We start from the raw sequence: 21,819 nt of genomic DNA, 5'->3' as shown, positions 1-21,819 counted from the left end.
GACTGTAGGTGTCAGCGTGAGAGTGAATTGTTGTTTGTTAATATGCGGCCCTGTGATGGACTGGCGACCTGTCCAGGGTGTACCCTGCCTTTTCACCTATGTCAGCTGAGATTGGCATAGCTCTCCCACGACCCTCATGTGGAGGATAAAGCGGTATCCAAGATGGATGGATGGATGGATGGATGGAAAACTACTGAACATAATTGGGTACTTTTCCCTTTTTTAGATAGTAGCCATCCTGTACGACTGGTGGATATCTTACTGGTCAGTATAGCAGTAAAGCAAATAAACACTCTCTCTCTCTCTCCTAAAAGTAATTTCATACCTTTTTTGTAACTTTGCATGTTTATTTAATCAGGGCTGATGAGCAGAAGAGGTTAGATGACAATAACGCCATCATCCAAAATGGACTAAATATGACTGCACATGGAACCACTGCACATCTGGACCCAGATTATTACATTGGTGTTTTGGCAGGTGATGTGTAAACTGAAGCTATTGACTTTATTCAGCATGTGCTATGTGTGAGACTCCAATGAGCTAAAGCAGAACATGCTGTTTTAACAGGTTTTACTTTAGCAACCAACGTTTTCGCCTTGATTAGCAACCTCTACCTTACATACCTGTTGGTGAAGTCGATACAGTCTCTGCACAACCAAATGTTCAATGCTATAATCAGAGCACCTGTGCACTTCTTCGACACAAACCCTGTTGGTGAGTTAAAGCAATCATTTATCACATTTAGCTCAATAGACTTTGCTTTTATGTTTAGCCTCTTCTTACTTGTCATGTTTGATGATCTTTTTCTCCTGTCTCACCTCAGGAAGAGTTTTGAACAGATTTTCAAAGGACGTAGGCCAGCTGGATTTGATGATGCCAACTAACTTTGTGGACTTTGTTCAGGTAAGTACACACGCACAGGATCAGTTTCGTCTTCAATGTCCTCTCTGATGTTATCCACATTTGTTCAAACGTATGTGGTGTATCAGTGTTGTTTGTCACAGAATTATTCATTTCGTTTGGTTTGCCACTGAAGACACATTAATAATATTATTTTGAAACACTGTGATAAGTTTCAGATAAGTTTCTTTGTGGATCACAGCGCAAACTCACAAAGTTCCACACCAAGTAAATTTTTATACATGCCAGTGTGTGCGTGAAAGTAAGCGTATGCTGTATTTTTGTGCGTATACACTGCAGAGTTTACCCCAGAAAACCTGCTAAGCCCCGCGGCGCAGTGTTTTTGTAAAAAAAAAAATGTTGTGTTATGGTTATTTATGTGTTATTGTAAGACATGTATTAACAATACTTAAACACCGATTAAAGAGTCTTATATAAACACACACAAATAAATTTCACTTCACTGAAGTTAAATACTAATTAAGTATTTGGCCAGTGAATCTTAAAACAAGCCATGCAATGGTCACATTTAAAAGTAAAATACTGTATTTTCCGCACTATAAGGCGCACTTAAAAGCCTTTAATTTTCTCAAAAAACGACAGTGCGCCTTATAATCCGCAGTGCCTTATATATGGATCAATTGGTAAAGTTTGACTTTATCTGTTTTGTTGACATTCCCTTTAGCACAGCTCCATCTAGTGGATGTATAACGCAACCCCAGTCAAAGGTTTGACTGCAATATCTTCTATTCTATGCACCTTATAATCCGGTGCGCCCTATATATGAAAACAGTTATAAAATAGGACATTCATTGAAGGTGCACCTTATAATCCGGTGCGCCTTATAGTGCGGAAAATACGGTACATCAACATAAAGAGTGGTAGTGCCCCCTCATCTGCCTCATCTGGTGCAGAACTTTATATTTCTGCCCACCGCCCCTGCACTGTTCTCTTCTCCCTCTCCTGTGCCGTTTGCCGCTACTGCTCTCTGCGCTTCTCTGTCTCCAAGCGGGATCTCCGTATCCAAAGCAGACTGGATAATTTCTCTACATGCAGTTTTATCCCCATATCCAAATAATGATCTTTATGACGAGGAACGAGTACAGTCGCGATGAAGTGCAGCAATACGCTTTAGCGCTGCAATTAAGGGAATAACAGATGCATCAGATGAGCTGATCTCTTCAGTTAACTGCTCAAAAAGACAGAATGTTCTCTGGTGTGAAGTGAATGTCGGGGGAGTTCATAATCTGTACGCATGCAGCCAAGTTTTGCTTTTACATAAAGAGACTTTCCAGCATTTAGTAGGTGCTGTTCCAGTGTACTCGCTGTGTTTCGGCCGCCCAATTATCGGTGCATCCCTAAATATAACATCTTTATTGTCAAGAACAATGTAACTGCAATAATGACGCATTTGATGGTGTGAATTTTGTTTCAAACGGCACCTGGGCGCTACGCCAAATTACATGTTCCCCGGTTTAGAAAAATCTGTGGTGTATAAAAAAATATATATTTAAAATAAATAAACAAGCAACGCTAAGCCTGAGTCAAGTAATGCACTGGGGGAAACCCTGCACTGTTTATACATGAGGTTTCAGGTCTTATTCAATCACACATGAAATCGCTTTTAGAGAAAAATAGATGGTAAAGTACAGCACATATGCATGAACACCGGTGTGGTTGACGTCTGCTATTGACCAACAAAGTTCAAATTCTTATAGGGTGATGTCACTGCTGGTGACCACTTGGTTGTGAGTTTAATGCTGATTTTACTCAACAGCACACTAAAACAAGAATTTCAGTTCTTCCTTTTCCTTTTTATCATAAACAATCACATCACATACTGAACTAAAATGAAGGCCACAGATACTGTATGTGCACTGTGACACCCATATTAAGCATTTTGGAAAGTGATCAAATGTGTTGCTTTCACTTTTTATTTGATGCAGACATTACTGCAAGTTATAGGGATAGTTCTTTTGACTGCCGTCCTGATCCCTTGGGTGCTCATACCTCTAGTGCCTCTGGGGATTATCTTCTTCTTCTTACAACGCTTCTACCTGCGGACGTCCAGAGACATCAAACGCCTCGAGGGCACGAGTGAGTGTCCCACAATAGTGCAACAGTGTGTTTTCAATGTGTGTAATGCAGTTGATCAGGAGCTTGTTCAGTAAATATTAGTGACATCTAATGGTGAGGCTGTAGATTGCAACAAATGGAGGGCTCCTCTCAGGGTGGCCATTTCCATAGCACTACATAGTAAGATCATAGTATTATCAACATACCATCATTATCCTGGTTGTGTTACAATACAACCAGGATAATGATGGTATGATGATACAGTATTTGTGAGATACTCTATGCATTGTAAGACTTTAATTTATGATATATAATATAAATATAATATATTTATATAGTATACAAAAAAACATTCACAGTATTTGTATTTATTCACAACAAAACATCTGTCTCAAAATCTAAACAAAAAAACACTCAGGGCTAGTACTATGTGGTTCTCTTGAATATTTTCATTCAATGCATATCACAGATATAACAAACACTATGCATTGTAAGACTTTTTCACTCTCCATGTGCCGAATATGACAAAAAATTACACCATCTTGTGGAGACTAGTAAAAATCATAAATTATAGGGCAAAAGCCCAGATTGGCACCCAGATATAAGCTATATGCTTTCATGGAAGTGAGATTGTAGTTTGAGTGGCGACTTTTTTGCGCTTAATGGTATGAGTGTAACACTGGTTTTTACACAGCATATTTTAGCCTTACTGTAGGAACTGAGGGGCCGCACGGTTAGTGTAGTGGTTAGCACTCTTGCCTTTGCAGCAAGAAGACCCGGGTTCAAGACCCAGGTTAGAAAAAGGGACTTTTTGCATGGGGTTTGCATGATAGTGTGTATGTGGGTTCTAATCACCAGCTAACTGCCTAGCTCGTCGTCCCCACCACGACGCACCTGTGTTAGCACAACAGCTAACCGTCTATAAGCTCCACCACAGCGCTTCAGGCACTGAGTATTAGCACGCCAACTAATTGTCTCAGTTTCTTATGGTTAGCACAACAGCTAACTTCCTCAACTCACTGCCTGCACATCAGCACGTGCTGAATGGAGGCTAAAATCCCTTACTCCAGGCGGCTCGGGAACTACGGAGCCCGACTCTGTCGCTGCGGGCATAAGATATTGGGGAAGGATCCATACCAGGTCTGCTCGAGTTGCCTGGGGCTGGAAGATGCCCGGCTAACTATCGATGTCCCCGGCTCATGTCAAAGCTGTGTAGGGTTCACCGCCAGGAGTCTCCGCAGACAGCAAGCACAACAAGCTACCCTGTCTGGCCGTGACCCCATCTCCTTTCCGACTAGCTTCTCCCCTTCCCAGCTCAGACTTGCTCGACGTGTTTAAATGCTGTGCTGCCCGGCTGGCTATGCCCTGGCCTGCTGTCGTAGCGGAGACCACCATATCCCGCTATGAGGGGAAGAAATTGCCCTTGGCCAAGAGTGCGACGGAGCAACTTCTCCCTTGATTGTGAATCAGGCCGAGTTAGATGAGAATTTTGGGCAAACTCAGGACCTTGTCACATGGGAGTAGATACTGGTCATCGCGGATCTGTGTCCAGCACAGTGCAAGCGATGGGGCTCTGGTTCTACAGGAAGAAGCGCGGTAGCTCAACTTCGTCAACCTTGTTGTCACTGCCGACACCTGCCTGACGGTTTGAGGAAGGATTCACAAGGACTAGTCTGCGAGTGACAGGGGCCTCTCCTTGAGAGCGACACACGTCCCACGAGTCCTGAACATGGGCGCAGACCTGTTGTCCAGGGGCACACTGGTGTATAGAGGGTGGGCTCTACACCCAGAGGTTGTGGAACAGATATGGGCCTGTTACGGTCAGGCTACAGTGGATCTGTTCCTGTCAGGAGAAAATGCAGTGTGCGCAGTTTTACTCTCTGCACAGCATGGATGCTCCCCTCGGCATAGACGCACTAGCCCATGCCTGGCCACACAAGCTTCTTTACGTGTTTCCCCCGCTGGCCTTGGTTCCCCCCACTCTCACCAGAGTTAGAGAGCACGGTCACGCACCAATTTTGATAGCTCCGCATTGGCCTGCGGCCTGAAATGCACTGGCTTGCGGAGATATGTTGGTAGCTGCGTTCTCAAGCCTGGCAGCTTCTGACCTGCTGTCACAAGGGGGCGGTGTTCCAACTGACCCAGAACACATGGCACTGAGGGCTTGGCCCCTGAGTGGCTCAATCTGTCAGCTGTGGCACTCTCACAGCAAATGATTTCCACTATACAGGCTTTTTTCCCGTGTCCAGACCACTGGTACCACCATGGGATCTGACTGTGGTTCTGGAGGGGCTTAAGAGCCCCCCATTTGAGCCACTGGAGGGGGCAGACATGAAACCTGTGTCTCTCAAGGCAGTGTTGTTACTGGCTCTGGCGTCGGCTAAACAAGTTAGTGACATGCAATTTCAGTGCATTCTTCATGCACTCAGCTCTTCCCTGCCTGTGTGAGGATGATTTTGAAGGCCAACCCGGAGCAATCAGCTGTTCGTCTCCTGGGATAATCCCCATAAGGGGAAACCTGTCACAAAGCAGCACTTGTCCCACTGGGTGGTGGAGGCGATTGCTTTTGCCTATAAGAGTCAGGGTTTGCAGCCACCTGTCGGCCCGCGAGCGCAGTTGACTCAGGGCTTGGCCACATTCTGGGCCTTATTCAGGGGGGTTTCTGTTCTGCCCTGTGTGTGGCATGTGTGGTTTATGATGTCCTCATAGGAGCAGAGTACTTTTTGTGGGTTGGTGGACACTTGATAAGCTAGTCTGGCAATATGGGAGCTATGGCATCCCATGGTGAGACATCAAATGAAATACTATGAAAGAGAACTTTTAGTTATAATCATAACCTCAGTTCTCTGAGTAATATGAGTGAGATGCACCAGACAACCCTTTTTTCTTGGGCGAGTGAGAAGAGGTGCTTATCTTGAATGACATGGTGCCGTCTGCATGTATTTATGGTAGGTAGGACTACCTGAGGTGGACGGACACTTTTCACCAGCAAGTCAGGATTGGCATAATGAGATTGATGCTTCTGAGGGTTGCAGCAGAGGCATGTATGTCATAGTGAGACATCTCACTCATATTACTAAGAGAACTGGGGTTTTCTCCAGGTTCATCGGCTTCCTCCCACAGTCCAAAAACATGCAATATGGGGATTAGGTACATTGGACACTCTAAATTGACCGTAGGTGTGAATGTGAGAGTGGTTGTTTGCCTCTGTGAGGGACTGGCGAGTGGCGATCTGTCCAGGGTGTACTCTGCCTATAGCCCTATGTGGCTGAGCTGGAAATAACAAGATCATATAAAAATACACAATCTTACCAAAAGTCATGCCATATGCATGAACACAATTATCAAAAACCAAGAATGAAAAGAATTGAAAAAACACAACATATAAACTCACCAAACTAAAGAACATTAACATGATATAGAAAAAAAAGTGTTATAAAATTGTGAATTTTATGCAAGCTTACCTAATAACAATTGTCTTCCTCAACATGTGTATCAGAAATGTTGTTATTCCTTTAAATATCTTTTTAATAACATGAAATATTAGTAAGAAAACAATGAAAGGCATGCCTGCTCTGTTGTTGTTCCACAGCTCGCAGTCCAGTCTTCTCCCATCTGTCTTCATCCCTTGCTGGTCTGTGGACAATCCGAGCCTTCAAAGCTGAGGAAAGATTCCAGAATATGTTTGATGCCCGGCAGGACTTGCATTCAGGTTGCACCTCTACTTCTCTCCACTGTGAATCTTTTGTGACCTGTGTTTCTCTGGTCTCAATAACATATTTTTCTTCATGCTGAACAGAAGCCTGGTTCCTGTTCCTGACCACTACTCGCTGGTTGGGGATGCGCCTCGATAGCATTTGTTGCCTTTTTATCATAGTGGTCTCATTTGGCTGCATGATACTCAAAGACCGTAAGGAAGACAATTTTTTTTTTAATATTAAACACTTGCCATGCTGCGAGTTAAATAAGGAATAAATGGTTTGGATTTTTTAAATGTGAAAGGCAGTGGATCTTAACTGAACGACTGCTGGAACTGATTAAAAGTGACATATTTTCTGTTTCCTCCAGAGCTGGGTGCCGGGTCTGTCGGTTTGGCCCTGAACTACGCTATCCAATTGATCACCATTTTCCAGTGGTGTGCCAGGCAGAGTGCAGAGGTGGAAAACATGGTAAAGAATTCACTGTCTTTAACATACAGTCACATCTGCTGCTCGGTGTCTCTCATTCAAAACAGTCACAAAAGACATAGTTTGATGATGTCAGGAGGTTGTTGTCTTCTTGTGTCATTTGGTTCCTCTGTGCGTTCACTTTAAGAGGAGAACAATAGAAGTTATAGCACAGACGATTTAAAGTCGTCTTAAATCAAACTATTGTATCTATCTCTGTCTATTACCTTGCATAGAAACAATTTGGCTGTTACGCTCTTGTTAAGAGAGTGGTTTAACTATAGTTGGACCAGAAAATGCAGAGGAGACAGTGTAAAAGATAAGCAATATTTATCGAAGGTTTAACAAATAATTAAACGATGCTACGAGGGGAGCTAGCAGTGGGCTTGGGGAGGACGCCGATGCAGCTGTGCCGGGAAGGGCGAGAGCTCAGGGTGAGAGTCAATGTTTGGGCAGTGGAGTTTGAAGAGAGGACAGGGAGAAGTTCCAGGTGCTGATTGTAGCGGTAGCAATCCGCAGCGCTCAGGTAAAGCAGAGATGTCCGTAGCTCTCGTGAGGCAGGAGACGTGGCGACCTTAGGCAGACCAAATGGCGGGTCAAAATCCAGGAGGTCAGAGTTGAGCAAAACAAGAAAATACAGAGACGTTTACCACTGGAGTGTAAAGAACAATCTGACGCTGGTGAAAGGGCGGCTCAGGCTTAAGAAGCCCCCTGATTGCTCATCAGGAGCAGGCGGGGAGCGCTTGAAGCCCAATTCATGCGTCCCGCAAATTGAGACTGTGTCACGCATAATCAATGCTTGCTCAAAAAAAAGTTGGTCGCTCTATATCCTGGAGCCCGAGGCAGCCAAACGAACATTACTTGACAGTTCATTGCAGCGTCAGACGCAGCGACAAAAACGTCACAGACATGCTGCATACCCACAGAAAGGTCAGAAACTCAGCGAAAAGCTCATATAAACCATTCTTATGTTCACCAAACACAATAAAGACACCGATGGATCAAACAACAGGAGCGGAAAAAAAACGTCACAGCGCACACTTTGAAAAGCGTGCGTGCACAAACCCACTTCTAATGAAGAACTACACTTTCCAGCAAGCTTTGGGAACAAATCCAGGTCTGATTGATCATTACAGAGCGACACTAGATCGTTCTGATTAGAGAAGGGTGAATGTCCGCGCAAATGCGTCAAATGCATTTATGTCCTTTTGACTCGATAATGAAGAGATTGACACGCATTTGGAGACCTGGGTCTGATTCTACCGGTTTAGAGGTTTAAAACGAGCTGTCAATCATCCTAATTGACCAAGGTAAGCCAGAGATATGGCGCTGCGTAACTGAAGACGCTGCAGAGCAACAGATTTGTTATTACGCACCACACAGGAAGCATCAGCAAGTCATCATACCTTTTTTTTTTTTTTTCAAAACAAGTTCTTTTTAGATCTGTAGTGACATATAAATAAAATTAAATGGGTTTTTAATAATGTGGTACCTAGAAATCTCAAATGGCACAGATGGTGCCAAGCTGTGCCAAAAGTGACAACGCCAAGACATCTCTTTACTAAAACCTCTGTAATGTCACTCTGCTTCATTTCAGCAGCATCAGACTTTGCACAGCTCATGTCCACATGTGGTTACATGACCTCCATGTGTTTTTAAGCTCCTACTGCATATTTTAAAGGTGATATTTGCTTTAAAATGCCATATCTGTTTAGGCGAGAGAAAAAAATCATTCATTTATGCTGTGTTCCATGTACATTTACACCACCGCACCAGGCAGTGTCCCACATTGTCCCTCAGAAACATACCCCTTGTCCCCCCTTGGGCTTATTTGCAGGTGGTCACAAAAGCCATAATAATACTAATAATAGTGAGTGAGGGAGAGTGTGATCGTGAGATTGACTTTACGTTTTGTAGTTTTTGTATATTTGTGTAAGAATGTGTGTGTTTTTTCTTTTATTATTATTTTCTTCTTACTCTTATTAGTATTCACTATTCACAGATCTGATTTCTTTCTGGGATTTTATGCTATATGTGTATGCAAAATACATGAAATAGTTATCAGGTAATAATAAAAAATATTATTATTTTTCTACAAATTGTATATGCATGTATGTGTGTTTATTTATGAATACATAGAGCTTTCTCCTGGTCACCTACATACAGTAGATTCAAGTGTGTCATCTCCACTATACACTGTCCACAGATGACTTCAGTGGAGAGAGTAGTGGATTACACTAAACTGGAGAGTGAAGCACCCTGGGAAAATGACAAACGCCCTCCTCCCGATTGGCCGAAAAAAGGTCGGATAACCTTTGACCAAGTCAACTTCGCCTACAGCAGTGATGGGCCACTGGTGCTGAAGGATATCAATTTGACGCTTAAACCCAAAGAGAAGGTCAGACATTTTTGTCACTGGAGAACAAAGAAGAAGAAAAGAGAATATTGTTGTAGTTGTTTTTTAGTAAATCAAAGCTTATCTCTGGTGTCAGATTGGTATTGTGGGAAGAACAGGTGCTGGGAAAAGCTCCCTGGTGTCAGCTGTGTTCCGCCTCTCAGAGGCTGAGGGCAACATCTACATCGATGGTGTTCTGACCTCAGAGATTGGCCTCCATGACCTGCGCCAGAAGATATCCATCATTCCTCAGGTAAATATTGGCAGACATTTTTTTATATATCTTTCAACTGTCCTTTTTTGTTTGCCTTACTTCACTGATGTATGGAAAATGTCGATCTTTATGTGTTTGCATTTGCATCTGTCCAGGGTGTACCCCGCCTATCGCCCTATGTAGCCCTATGTATCGCCGAGATTGGCACAGCATCATATGTTTAAGCACCATTAACTCAGTTTTTATACTTTACAACACAATGACTCTCCAAATAAACCCAGGGCACAAATGTTTTGTATTTATAATGATTTATGATCAGATATGGCTGTCTTTTTTTTGTTGTCTGCACACTTAATTTTGATTTCTTGTATGTCTGGTACATGCAAAGAATTGACAATAAAAACAAAAAGCTGACACTGACTTTGACTTTGAATGAATAAAAAAACAGCACATACAGTATTGGCCTTAAACACCTTGATACACTATGATTCATGAAAACACACATTCAAAAACACATGTAGCTGTTTCGAATGGTATGGCAGAGTAGTGATGTCTGTGCCTTGTTTTTAAAACAAGATGTAAAATCATTTAAAACTTGACAAAAAAAAAAAAAAAAACACTGATCAGCCACATTATGAGACATTTTTCATTATTTGTCTCACAAAGACTTCCAGGGAATCATTTCAAATTTTGGTACATAACTTCAAAGTCACAGTTTTTTTTGACAGAATTCATGACACACACACACACATGTACTCTGTTTTGCTTTTTAGTGTTTGACGTGTGTAAATAAAAAACAAACATAATTTCAACATTTAAAGTTTATTGGAAAAACATCATAAATCAGATTTAAGAGTAAAGTGACCTGTGGCCTCTCCATGTCTTGTCTCTAGGACCCGATGCTGTTTACTGGCACAGTGAGGAAGAACCTGGACCCTTTTAACCACCATACAGATGAACAACTGTGGAACGCTCTGGAAGAGGTCAGCCACTTGCTTTTTCACTTTTTTTGGTACCTGCTCTGGCGAGTTTCCAAGTGAGCTGAGCCAATACTTGGTGGGGAGTTTGGGTTGGAAGAGAGAGAGAGAGATGCGCAGACAACATTAACAGTGACAGTGTCTAGGTGTGTGGCATTAAATGGTTAAAGTAGTACAAAACAGACAGAACATACTTCACAGGACATAAACAACACTAAAGAATTAAGGTAATACAAAACAGACAGAACATATGAGGCGCCTATTGTAAAGTTGCGCATGCAAAAATGAACAGCAACTTTTTGCCACATTTAGCAAAAAAACATGTTTAAAAAACATGTACATTTTTTTAATGTTAGTTTTGACCAGATTTACAGCAATATTTGTGAATTTTGTGATATTTACTTCTCTTGTGAAAATATAATTTCAATGTTTAATCTGAATAAAAAATCTAAATCTAAATCTAAATGTTAAATGTTAAATATAAATATAAATGTTAAATCTAAATTCTAAAAATAAATTTAAATATAAATGTTAAATCTAAATATACATCTAAATGTTTAATTTTAATGTTTCGTTTGAAACTAAATGTTTAGCTAATATGTAAATTCACACTGCCACACAGCTTTTATTTTGGTACATCCGATTACCGGTAGTGTGAATTTGCATATTAGCTAAATATTTAGTTTCAAACGAAACATTTAGATTCAACATTTATATTTATATTTAGCATTTAGATTTAACATTTATATTTATATTTAGCATTTATATTTATATTTATATTTATATTTATATTTATATTTATATTTATATTTATATTTATATTTAACATTTAACATTTAGATTTAACATTTAACATTTAGATATTTTATTTGGACTAAACATTGAAATCATATTTTCACAAGAGAAGTAAATATCACAAAAATCACAAATATTGCTGTAAATCTGGTCAAAACTAACATTAAAAAAATTCACATGTTTTTTTTGCTAAATGTGGCAAAAAGTTGCAACTTTACAATCGGCGCCTCATAAGAACATACTTCACAGAACAGAGCATAAACAACACTAAACAATTAAGGTACTACAAAATAGACAGAACATGCTTCACAAGACAGAACATAAACAACATTAAACAATTAAATTAATACTGAACATACTTCACAGAACATAACATTTGATTGACATTCATTTGTATACAGGTATGGTTTCTAGTAATCCTTAACGACCATATCAAGAGAGGGTATCTAGGTTTACAACAGCTATATCAGTTCAGTTTCATCTTATAGTCTAGTGGGGTGCATGTGTGTGTGAGAAAGCATAAGCGCGCACGTGTGTAAATGTGCAGGTGTTGTCATTAGATGTGGTTGGAATCTGAGTGAAGGACCGAGTCATTGTCCGACCAACCCCCAGCAGCGAGCCAGAAAGGACCCCGATGCCCGGGACTACCAGTGGTCGTGCAGGGCAGGAGGAGCCCGCGGCCACCGCCCCCAGGATAGCCGTGCATCCACCCCGCAGGAGATCAGGGCGGAAGCCCCCCCATGCAGGGTCAGCCAGCGAGGGCAGATGGCGGCAAAGCTACGGGCAGAGGCCCAGCCACCCCACACCCAGGTAGATCGAAGAAGTCCAGGCCTCCCGCACCCAGAGCCCACTAACGCCCCGGGGCGGGGCCGGCTCACCACCGGCGGGGGCAGAGCCCCCCCAGACAGCCCATCGGGAAAGCGGGGCAGAGCCCGCCACAATCACCCCGCCACCCACCAGAGACCGACTGCTTGCCCCCATCCCCAGGAGCGGCAGGTAGCCAGGCGGTCCCCGAAGACGGAAGACGGGAAGGCCCCCAAGCAAGTCCAGGGCAGAGCTCCCAAGCATAGGCAGGGGCAGAGGTCCGAGGAACCGTCATGCTCGACCCAACGGCGCCCCAGCCAGGGGCCCCACCAAACATCCAAAAGTGCCGATGCCCAGCGTCAGCCCCCGCCGGGTAAGCAGTCAGCCGCCCACCACCGCACCTTCCGGGAGGTGCGCCGTGATGAACAGCAGCAATGCCCCCCCAGCCGAGCGTAGGCGACCCGGTCCCCCCACATCCAGCGATACTACCAAGCCGCCGTAGCCACCCCCCACCCAAACAGCCAGCGATACCCCCAAGCCGCCGTAGCCGCCCCCCCACCCGAACAGCCAGCCCCCAACTCGACCGAGGAGTGAGCAGGGGTCGGGTAACCGGGAGAGTACTCATGCCCAACCCCCAGCCCCGCCCTCCAGGGATGGCTTGGTGGTGAGTGTGTGTGTGCATGTGTGTGTGATATGGGGTATGGAATATGAGGTATGTTGTAAACTAGTGTGAGCTGAGCCAATACTAAAATGTGACGCCATTAGACTGCAGGCCACTGATTGGTCAGAGAGTGTTATGACTGGAAGAGGCATGAGCACAACGTCCGACACAAGAAACAAACCCAGCATTTTTAACTGGAAAGTGCATTAAAGCCTCTACTACAGTTATGTCCATAAATATTTGGACATCGACACAGTTCTCTTTATTTTGGCTCCATACACCACTACAATGGATTTGAAATGAAACGAACAAGATGTGCTTTAACTGCACACTTTCAGCTTTAATTTGAGAGTATTTACATCCAAATCAAGTGAACGGTGTAGGAATTACAACACTTTCTATATGTGCCTCCCACTTTTTAGGGGACCAAAAGTAATTGGGCAATTGACTGAAAAGCTATTTCATGGACAATTGTGGGCTATTTCCTCATTATTTCATCTTCAATGACACAGGTAAAAGTTCTGGAGTTGATTCCAGGAGTGAAATTTGCATTTTGAATATGTTGCTGTTAAATTTCTATATGAGATCCAAGGAGCTGTCACTGTCAGTGAAGAAGCCATCATTAGGCTGAAAAATCAAAACAAACCCATCAGAGAAATAGCAAAAACATTAGGTGTGGCCAAATCAACTGTTTGGAACATTCTTAACAAGAAAGAACGCACCAGTGAGCTCAGCAACACCAAAGGACCTAGAAGACCACAGAAAACCACTGTGGTGGACGACAGAAGAATTATTTCCCTGGTGAAGAAAAAGCCCTTCATAACAGTTGGCCAGATCAAAAACACTCTCCAGGAGGTCGGTGTATGTGTTTCAAAGTCAACAATCAAAAGAAGACTTCACCAGAGTGAATACAGAGGGTTCACCACAAGATGGAAACCATTAGTGAGCCTCAAAAACAGGAAGACGAGATTAGAATTTGCCAAACAACACCTAAAAAAGCCGTTATAATTCTGGAAGAACATCCTCTGGACAGATGAGACCAAGATCAACTTGTACCACAGTGATGGGAAGAGAAGAGTGTGGAGAAGGAAAGGAACTGCTCATGATCCACAACATACCACCTCATCAGTGAAGCATGGTGGTGGTAGTGTCATGGTGTGGACATGTATGGCTGCTAATGGAACTGGTTCCCTTGTATTTATTGATGATGTAACTGCTGACAAATGCAGCAGGATGAATTCTGAAGTGTTCCAGCAATATTATCTGCTCATATTCAGCCAAATGCTTCAGAACTCATTGGACGGAGCTTCACAGTGCAGATGGACAATGACCCAAAGCAAACTGCAAAAGCAACCAAAGAGTTTTTTAAGGCAAATATGGAATATTATCAGTCAATCACCTGACCTGAATCTGATTGAGCATGCATTTCACTTGCTGGAGACCAAAATGAAGGTAAAATGCCCCAAGAACAAGCAGGAACTGAAGAGCGTGTCAGTAGAGGCCTGACAGAGCATCACCAGGGATGAAACCCAGTGTCTGATGATGTCTATGCCTTCCAGACTTCAGGCTGGAATTTACTGCAAAGGATTTGTAACCAAGTATTAAACAATGAAAGTTTGATTTATGATTGTTTAGTTTGTCCAATTACTTTTGGTTCCCATAAAAAGTGGGAGACACATATAGAAAGTGTTGTAATTCCTACACCGTTCACTTGATTTGGATGTAAATCCCCTCAAATTAAAGCTGAAAGTGTGCAATTAAAGCACATCTTGTTCGTTTCATTTCAAATCCATTGTAGTGGTGCATAGAGCCAAAATAAAGAGAACTGTGCCGATGTCCAAATATTTATGGGCCTAACTGTACTTCTCTAGCTCTCTTCTCTTGCTTTATGTATGCGTTTTAAGAATTTGGGTGTATGAGGTAACACAAACCACCCCTGTTTTCATTGACCCACCTGTGAGCTAGGTGCTCTCACTCACATGGCTGCATTCAGTGACACATTCTGTATTTTTGCCAAGGGCAGTTTATAAACTTTTTTTTTTTTTGCTGTCTAACAGTGAGATAGGAAATATTTTTAGGATATGTCATAGACTTAAGCAGGCACGTAGTTTATCAGCTGAGTCCCAGGTGGGTCGATAAACACAGCGACAAACAGTTCCACAAAATCCGAATGTTTACAGTGTCAGTCCACTCATACTATGTTCACAATATGTGTTGTATTATGTATTATTATTATTATGTATAATATTATGTGTGTTAATATTGTTGTTGTTGTTATTAATGGTTTCATGTCTGTGTATTCTGTGCAGGTGCAGCTGAAATCCTTGGTGGAGGAACTGCCTGCTAAGATTGAGACAATTGTGGCTGAGTCAGGCGCCAACTTCAGTGTGGGTCAGAGACAGCTCGTCTGTCTGGCCAGAGCCATCCTGAGGAAGAACCGCATCCTCATCATTGACGAGGCCACAGCCAACGTCGACCTCAAGTAAGGGCTGATAGTGCATATCTCTGGCAGTAGTTAGAAAAAGCTCAAGTGATCACTCACATCCTGGTCACATGATGTTGGTGCCACATGTCTCTCTTAACACTCTTTACAGTCTATAATATATTATGATATTAATGTGTTTTGATTGATTTTTCTGACGTCTAATACAGTGTGGTTTTGACCTTAATTAATGTAAATACTTCTGTTGTTATAGTAACCTTAATATGTTTCATTTAATGTACTGCACAGGACGGATGACCTGATCCAGAAGACCATACGAGAAAAGTTCAGAGAATGTACAGTGCTCACCATCGCTCATCGTCTCAACACTATCATAGACAGTGATCGCATATTGGTGAGTCATCCACATAAGTCCCGTAGCCACAATGTCATCACCCTCACAAACATGAGTATACACTGTTGACTGTAGGTTAAGTTGACATTGTGCAGAATTTCTAGCAGGTGTAACTGATGAAAGGAGGGGAGTCATATCAAATCAATTGTATTGTCCACACATCCACACACACACTGCAAAACAGTGGGCAATAATTCACATCATATACATTGGATTAAAAATAAGAATTTCATCTGCCGTAAAAAACATGAGGTAAAGAATAATAAAATAGTAAAAAAAAAAAAAAAACTGTGGTGGTCCCAGTAGTTACCTGCAGTTGTACACATGTTGATAATGCCACCTGCAGGTTTATTACTTTTACTAATTACTAATTTAGTGTTAGTGCTGGTTTCCTAGTAAATAAATATAAAGTAAGGAGTCAGGAGAAGGAGTCACCAGCAGTAATTAGCACTACACCTTATGTTAAATGTACACAAACAAATATTTAAAAAAAATAAAAATAAACTTTACTTTTTGATTGTTATATCTTCTGTGCCAATCAATAAAATGTAATACACACATATTGGAAGTTATTTATGTTAGAATACATGTTGGTTAATATTTTAATTTAAAATATTCTTAAATATATTTAATATATTTAAAAATATTTGATATTAAAATATCTGTGAGAATATTTTTTTTTTACCATTTTCCCATAACTTGCAGCTTATGTGGCTCTGCACACTCACACCAATTCCATGTCATGGAATTAAATATGCATCCATTAGAGGATTTACAAAATAATACATAAATATTGTTCACATTTACTAATGGTTTACTCAATGAAGACATGCAAGTAGACATTAACTGCCCTCAGTGAGGTCTAATACACTTTTAGAAATAAGGGTTCCAAAAGCGTCTTTCTTCAAGGGTTGATGTTCTACCTGGAACCATTTGCTTCTGAAGGGTTCTTGGTAACACTAATGGTTCCAGTAAGAACCATCTTGATCCAGAGAACCCTTTAAAACCCCTTCCCGAATAAAGGTTTTAAAAGGGTTCTTGGTGAAACCCTCCAAAAGGGTTCCAGGTGGAACCTTTATAAAAAAGGTTCCACCTGGAACCAAAAAGGGTTCTATGAGGACAAGCCGAAGAACCTAATGGTTCTACTTAGCACTTTTATTTCTAAGAGTGTAGCTTTCGGATAAAGCTTGCAGCACACCAGTAATGATTAATTATTTCTGTTCACCAACATGAGACGCAGTATAATAACATTAAAGTTACACGCTGCAGCTTTATCTCTTAGAGTCGGGTCTAATATTAGTCACACTTGTAGCGCTAAGCACCAAAAAATGTACTATCATTGAGCAAATTCTTTTCACATAATTCAGAGGGAATGGTAATTTTTACATCATAATTCTCATTTGAAAAACATTTCAAATGATTATATTGCAATATTTGTGCAGATCTGTGAGAAACAAATATGTTCTCTTCAATCAATCAATCTTTATTTGTATAGCCCACAGTTTACAAAACATAGTTTGTCACACGGGACTGAGCTGGAAATAACAAGATCAGATAAAAATACACAATCTTGACACAGCCAAAATGATCAAAGAAACGAAATTCTTACTCTGTAAGATACATTAGGTAAGATAATGAATACATATTGTGATTTAATCTTGAGGAGCATTTTTGTCTCCAGGTTCTAGACGCAGGAAGGATCCAAGACTTTGATGAACCGTATATCCTCCTCCAAAATCCAAATGGCATCTTTTATAACATGGTGCAGCAGACCGGCAAACAGGAGGCAGCTTCTCTGCTCAGAGCTGCTAAACAGGTGAGCGTCACTTGTCTTCAAACGTCTCTTCCTGTGACACGTTTTGATCTTAGGCAACGCTAACATCTGCTGGTGCTGTGTGTGTTTTCAGGCTCATGACAACATGATTCGTACCAGCCTACCAAATGGAAACAAAGATAGCCTGGTCATCTCTGAGATGGCGATGTGAGATCAGAAGGAGCTGATGAGAAGACTGAGCCAAATGCAACCACAGTGTGCCGTTGTTCCCACAGAACTCTAAAGTCACCTTTTACTTTTACAATTACAAAATGGCTGCGTGATCCTTTGATTTTGCTGATGTTTGTACATCCAACCAACAACTTTCCTAAACTCTGTTTGCGGCCAAATCTAGTTCACAGAAGGTCATGTGACAATAACTGCAACAATGTGTTTTTAATGTTGAATTTTAGGTGAAATAAGTTTTTAACTTTACATCTGTGCTGCATATATTTTATATAACTTTAACTTCCGTCTGACCCTAATACATGGACTGAACGGAATTTGTTTTCACAAAGTTGTCATTTGCCTGAATGTATATTTAAAACCTGAACACATCTGTTTCTTGTGTTTGCATTGGGGCTACCTGAATCCTGCTCTCAGGTTGTTGGTACCTGATAATGCGTTTCCTGTGAACACATGAAAGAAATAATGTAATAACACAAAACATGTCATTGAATTCGAAATTACGAAATTTTACTTCTATTGTGCATGTCATGATTTATAATAATAATAATAATAATAATAAATCATAATGATAATTTGTGGCTTGAAAATTAAAAAGAAAACTATTCATATCATATCAGAGGTCACTAACCGTTCTGTACGGACCTGGACCTACAGTGAATAAATTATTTAAGTATTTTAAATGTTGACGTGGTGCTTCTATTTTGACCGGCGCAGCTTCTCTAGACTTTACGGCACTGGTTGAGCGAATCTGGAAATCTGACCAATTGCATTAGACTTAAGCCATCCCACGTGATGCCACTAAAAGCCAATCAAATCTGTGCGTCCTGCTTAATATTGCGACCCTGAATACGGACAGTTGAAGGCAGTGAGGAGCGAGTGACAGACAGGGAGACGAGTGAGCGATATGGCGAGAGAAGACAGAGAAAAAAAGAGTTTACAGCGAGAGAAGACAGAGAAAAAAAAGAGATTTTACAGCGAGAGAAGATAGAGAAAAAAAGAGTTTACAGCGAGAGAAGACAGAGAAAAAAAAGAGAGTTTACAGCGAGAGAAGATAGAGAAAAAAAGAGAGTTTACAGCGAGAGAAGATAGAGAAAAAAAAGAGAGTTTACAGCGAGAGAAGATAGAGAAAAAAAAGAGAGTTTACAGCGAGAGAAGATAGAGAAAAAAAGAGTTTACAGCGAGAGAAGATAGAGAAAAAAAGAGAGTTTACAGCGAGAGAAGATAGAGAAAAAAAGAGAGTTTACAGCGAGAGAAGACAGAGAAAAGTGCGTTCACAGCGAGAGAAGACAGAGAAAAGTGTGTTTACAGCGAGAGAAGACAGACGAGTGAGCGATATAAATGATTGATGCGATAATGAATGATGATTGTATAAAAGTAATAATATTGTATAAAAAATAAATATTGTCGAAATGTTTTTGAATTGTTCTTTCTGTATTTGATCTGACAGTCAGTTGATTACATGCAGACCACGAGGATTCAGTATATATCCCACTAATAAATAATAATGCAAGTTAGACATTATGATGTTCCTGTTAAGGGAATATCGACGACTAAGTCTAAGGACTCGGATGCAGACAGGACACAAAGATAGTTTTAAGGGTTTTATTATAAAACGTAAGCAGGTGAACAACTGGTGATACGGTAAGTATGTATGTGCGTGTGAGTCAGTCTGCAGATGGAAGACGGAGGAACAGCCGTTCCTTCGTGGCAGGTTTTAAAGTTCGTAGTGGGGTTCCAATGGAACGGACTCACTCCTTTGCTTGACGAAATGTTCTCAAAGTGGACCTATTATAAATTTAGTTGATTATCCCTGTCATATATCTTCCTATTTGTTGAGTTAAGTTTTAGAGCCATTTTCAGAATTTAACTTTAATAATATAGTTAATTAATTACAGCATGTGTTCATTAAATTGTGTGTATTTAATTTTTTTTTCATGTCACCCCGATGCACTTCCTGTGACCATATGACCTTTTTTTATGACCCTTTGAGAAAAAAAAAAAAAAAACAGGGTCCTGGGGAACATAGGTATGTCCCCTCCTTGAACCACAAACTGCAGACCAAGGTAAGCCCATACCAGTACAAACACTCATTTCCCCTATGGATATCTATATTTAATTTATTCAGATATACCAAAAAGGAAATGAATGTGCGTCATCTGTGAATGTGTAGTTGAACATGCTCTGGAAAAGCGTAATTTCCAAAATACAAAAAGTATTTTTTAATGGATTTCTCAGTGGACTATGCTGCGACCTGATGTATAAAAAAGATAACGACCGTCACTTAGCCAAATGGAACGGCGTAAAAGTAGTTATTTCTATATACTCAAATAAAAGTATGTTGCAATAAAACTACTCCTAAAAGTACAATTTATCCTAAAAGTTACTCAAGTATTTGTAACGCAGTAAATGTAGCGCGTTACTACCCACCTCTGGCCAGGCATAACGACGTGGTCAGACAACACTTAGTAACGACACTTAGTGACGACGTTGTCAAACAACGTAGTAAAGGCACATCAAGACGACACTTAGTAATGACACTGTCAAATGACACATCATGGCGACCCAATGTAATGACAAAGTCAAATGGCACAAGGACAGTTCAACGTTTCATAGACATAGACAAACGTGTTCTCACTTGTTCAGTAGACATAGACCGATGTGCGGATGACAACATATTTTTGGCACGAATGGAACCCCATAGTATAGAACAAAGAGAACCTTATTTGTTAGCCAAGCATCAGTATCAAGCACTGCAGTTTGCTTGAGAGAGTATTTCAGCCGAATCTCAGCGCGACTCTGCCCTCTGTGAGCTGGACCACACTTTTTAAAGGTTATCTGTCGTCGTCATCCTATACATTTCCCCATCTTATGTATTCTATCTTCGGTATAGAAGCCACCTAGTGACAGACAAAGAAGACCAAAAATGGTCCTCTCCCGTTCTCCAGAGGCCACGTCACTGAAAAACAAGTTAGTTGTTAAACTATCCCATACATTCTCGTGATCCTAAATATTCAATGGACAATTGAATTGGACAAACTGTCATAGGTGTGCATGTAAACCCAGACTCCACTCTCTCATGAGCCATTTTCTGCTTTGCTTCTCAATGCAATGCAAGTGCACAGCTCAAACATAATCAAGACAGAATTTGGCTGTGTTAATGTGTTCATCTAAGTCAGATACTTCAATTGCAAACATGTCTGAGTCATAGAAAGTGCATCGGGGTGACATGAGTTAATGAAATGCACACAATTTAATGAACTTGTGTATTTGATCAAAGTATGTTTAAACACATGCTGTTTTTAATTAACTCTATTATCAAAATAGAAAAATGGCTCTAAAACAAACTCACTTCACTTTATTTGAACATTTGTTCTGAAAAACTTTTTTATTGCATTACAGGTAACATTTTTTTTTTTTTTTCATTTTCAAATGACAAACAAATTATTATAATTACTTAATTAATACCTCTTGTATTTTTCCAATCATAAATAATGCACACACAATAAAAGTTAAATTTTGTTCGATCCCTAAGCAATATCTATGTGTTATTATGTCATTTCTTTCACATGTTCACAGGAAACACAGCGGTAAGAACAACCTGAGAGCAGGATTCAGGTAGCCCCAATGCAAACACAAGAGCAAGATGTGTTCAGGTTTTAAATAAACATTCAGGCAAATGACAACTTTGTGAAAACAAATACTGTTCAGAGTTTGCATGTTCTCCCCATGCCAGAGGCGTGCATCTCATAATGAGATCTCACTCATACTACTCAGAGAACTGGGTTTTTTTTCCAGGTTCACCTGCTTCCTCCCACAGTCCAAATACATGCAGATTTGGGGATTAGGTGAATTGGTCACTCTAAATTGACCGTCGGTGTGAGTGTGAGTGAATGGTTGTTTGTCTTTATATGTGGCCCTGTGATGGACTGGCCAACTGTCCAGGGTGTACCCCTATGTCAGCTGAGATGGCCACAGCACCCCTCCGTGAAAAC

At 41.0% G+C, this 21,819-nt stretch overlaps 1 protein-coding gene across 1 annotated transcript in view; it reads left to right on the top strand.

Annotated features, from left to right (window-relative positions):
• LOC310933837 (ATP-binding cassette sub-family C member 4-like) overlaps nucleotides 1-17,810 on the top strand; it is a gene marked incomplete at both ends in the record, with an annotated part of 47,335 nt that extends 29,525 nt beyond the window's left edge. Inside the window, 15 exons of the mRNA XM_083897407.1 lie at nucleotides 227-264; nucleotides 359-477; nucleotides 568-714; nucleotides 824-903; nucleotides 2,847-2,997; nucleotides 6,569-6,688; nucleotides 6,776-6,886; nucleotides 7,045-7,145; nucleotides 9,349-9,540; nucleotides 9,635-9,790; nucleotides 10,645-10,734; nucleotides 15,298-15,470; nucleotides 15,720-15,825; nucleotides 17,507-17,641; nucleotides 17,733-17,810. Of these exons, the coding sequence (XP_083753533.1) occupies nucleotides 227-264; nucleotides 359-477; nucleotides 568-714; nucleotides 824-903; nucleotides 2,847-2,997; nucleotides 6,569-6,688; nucleotides 6,776-6,886; nucleotides 7,045-7,145; nucleotides 9,349-9,540; nucleotides 9,635-9,790; nucleotides 10,645-10,734; nucleotides 15,298-15,470; nucleotides 15,720-15,825; nucleotides 17,507-17,641; nucleotides 17,733-17,810 (1,797 nt within the window). The remainder of the gene's footprint in view (nucleotides 1-226; nucleotides 265-358; nucleotides 478-567; nucleotides 715-823; nucleotides 904-2,846; nucleotides 2,998-6,568; nucleotides 6,689-6,775; nucleotides 6,887-7,044; nucleotides 7,146-9,348; nucleotides 9,541-9,634; nucleotides 9,791-10,644; nucleotides 10,735-15,297; nucleotides 15,471-15,719; nucleotides 15,826-17,506; nucleotides 17,642-17,732) is intronic.
• Between the last annotated feature and the right edge of the window lie 4,009 nt (nucleotides 17,811-21,819).

Source organism: Microchirus variegatus (genome assembly GCF_963457635.1).
Source record: "Microchirus variegatus genome assembly, chromosome: 1".
In the NCBI taxonomy this organism is placed as follows: domain Eukaryota; kingdom Metazoa; phylum Chordata; class Actinopteri; order Pleuronectiformes; family Soleidae; genus Microchirus; species Microchirus variegatus.
Note: the sequence above shows the minus strand (reverse complement) of the source record. Positions and strands in the feature narration are given on the sequence as shown.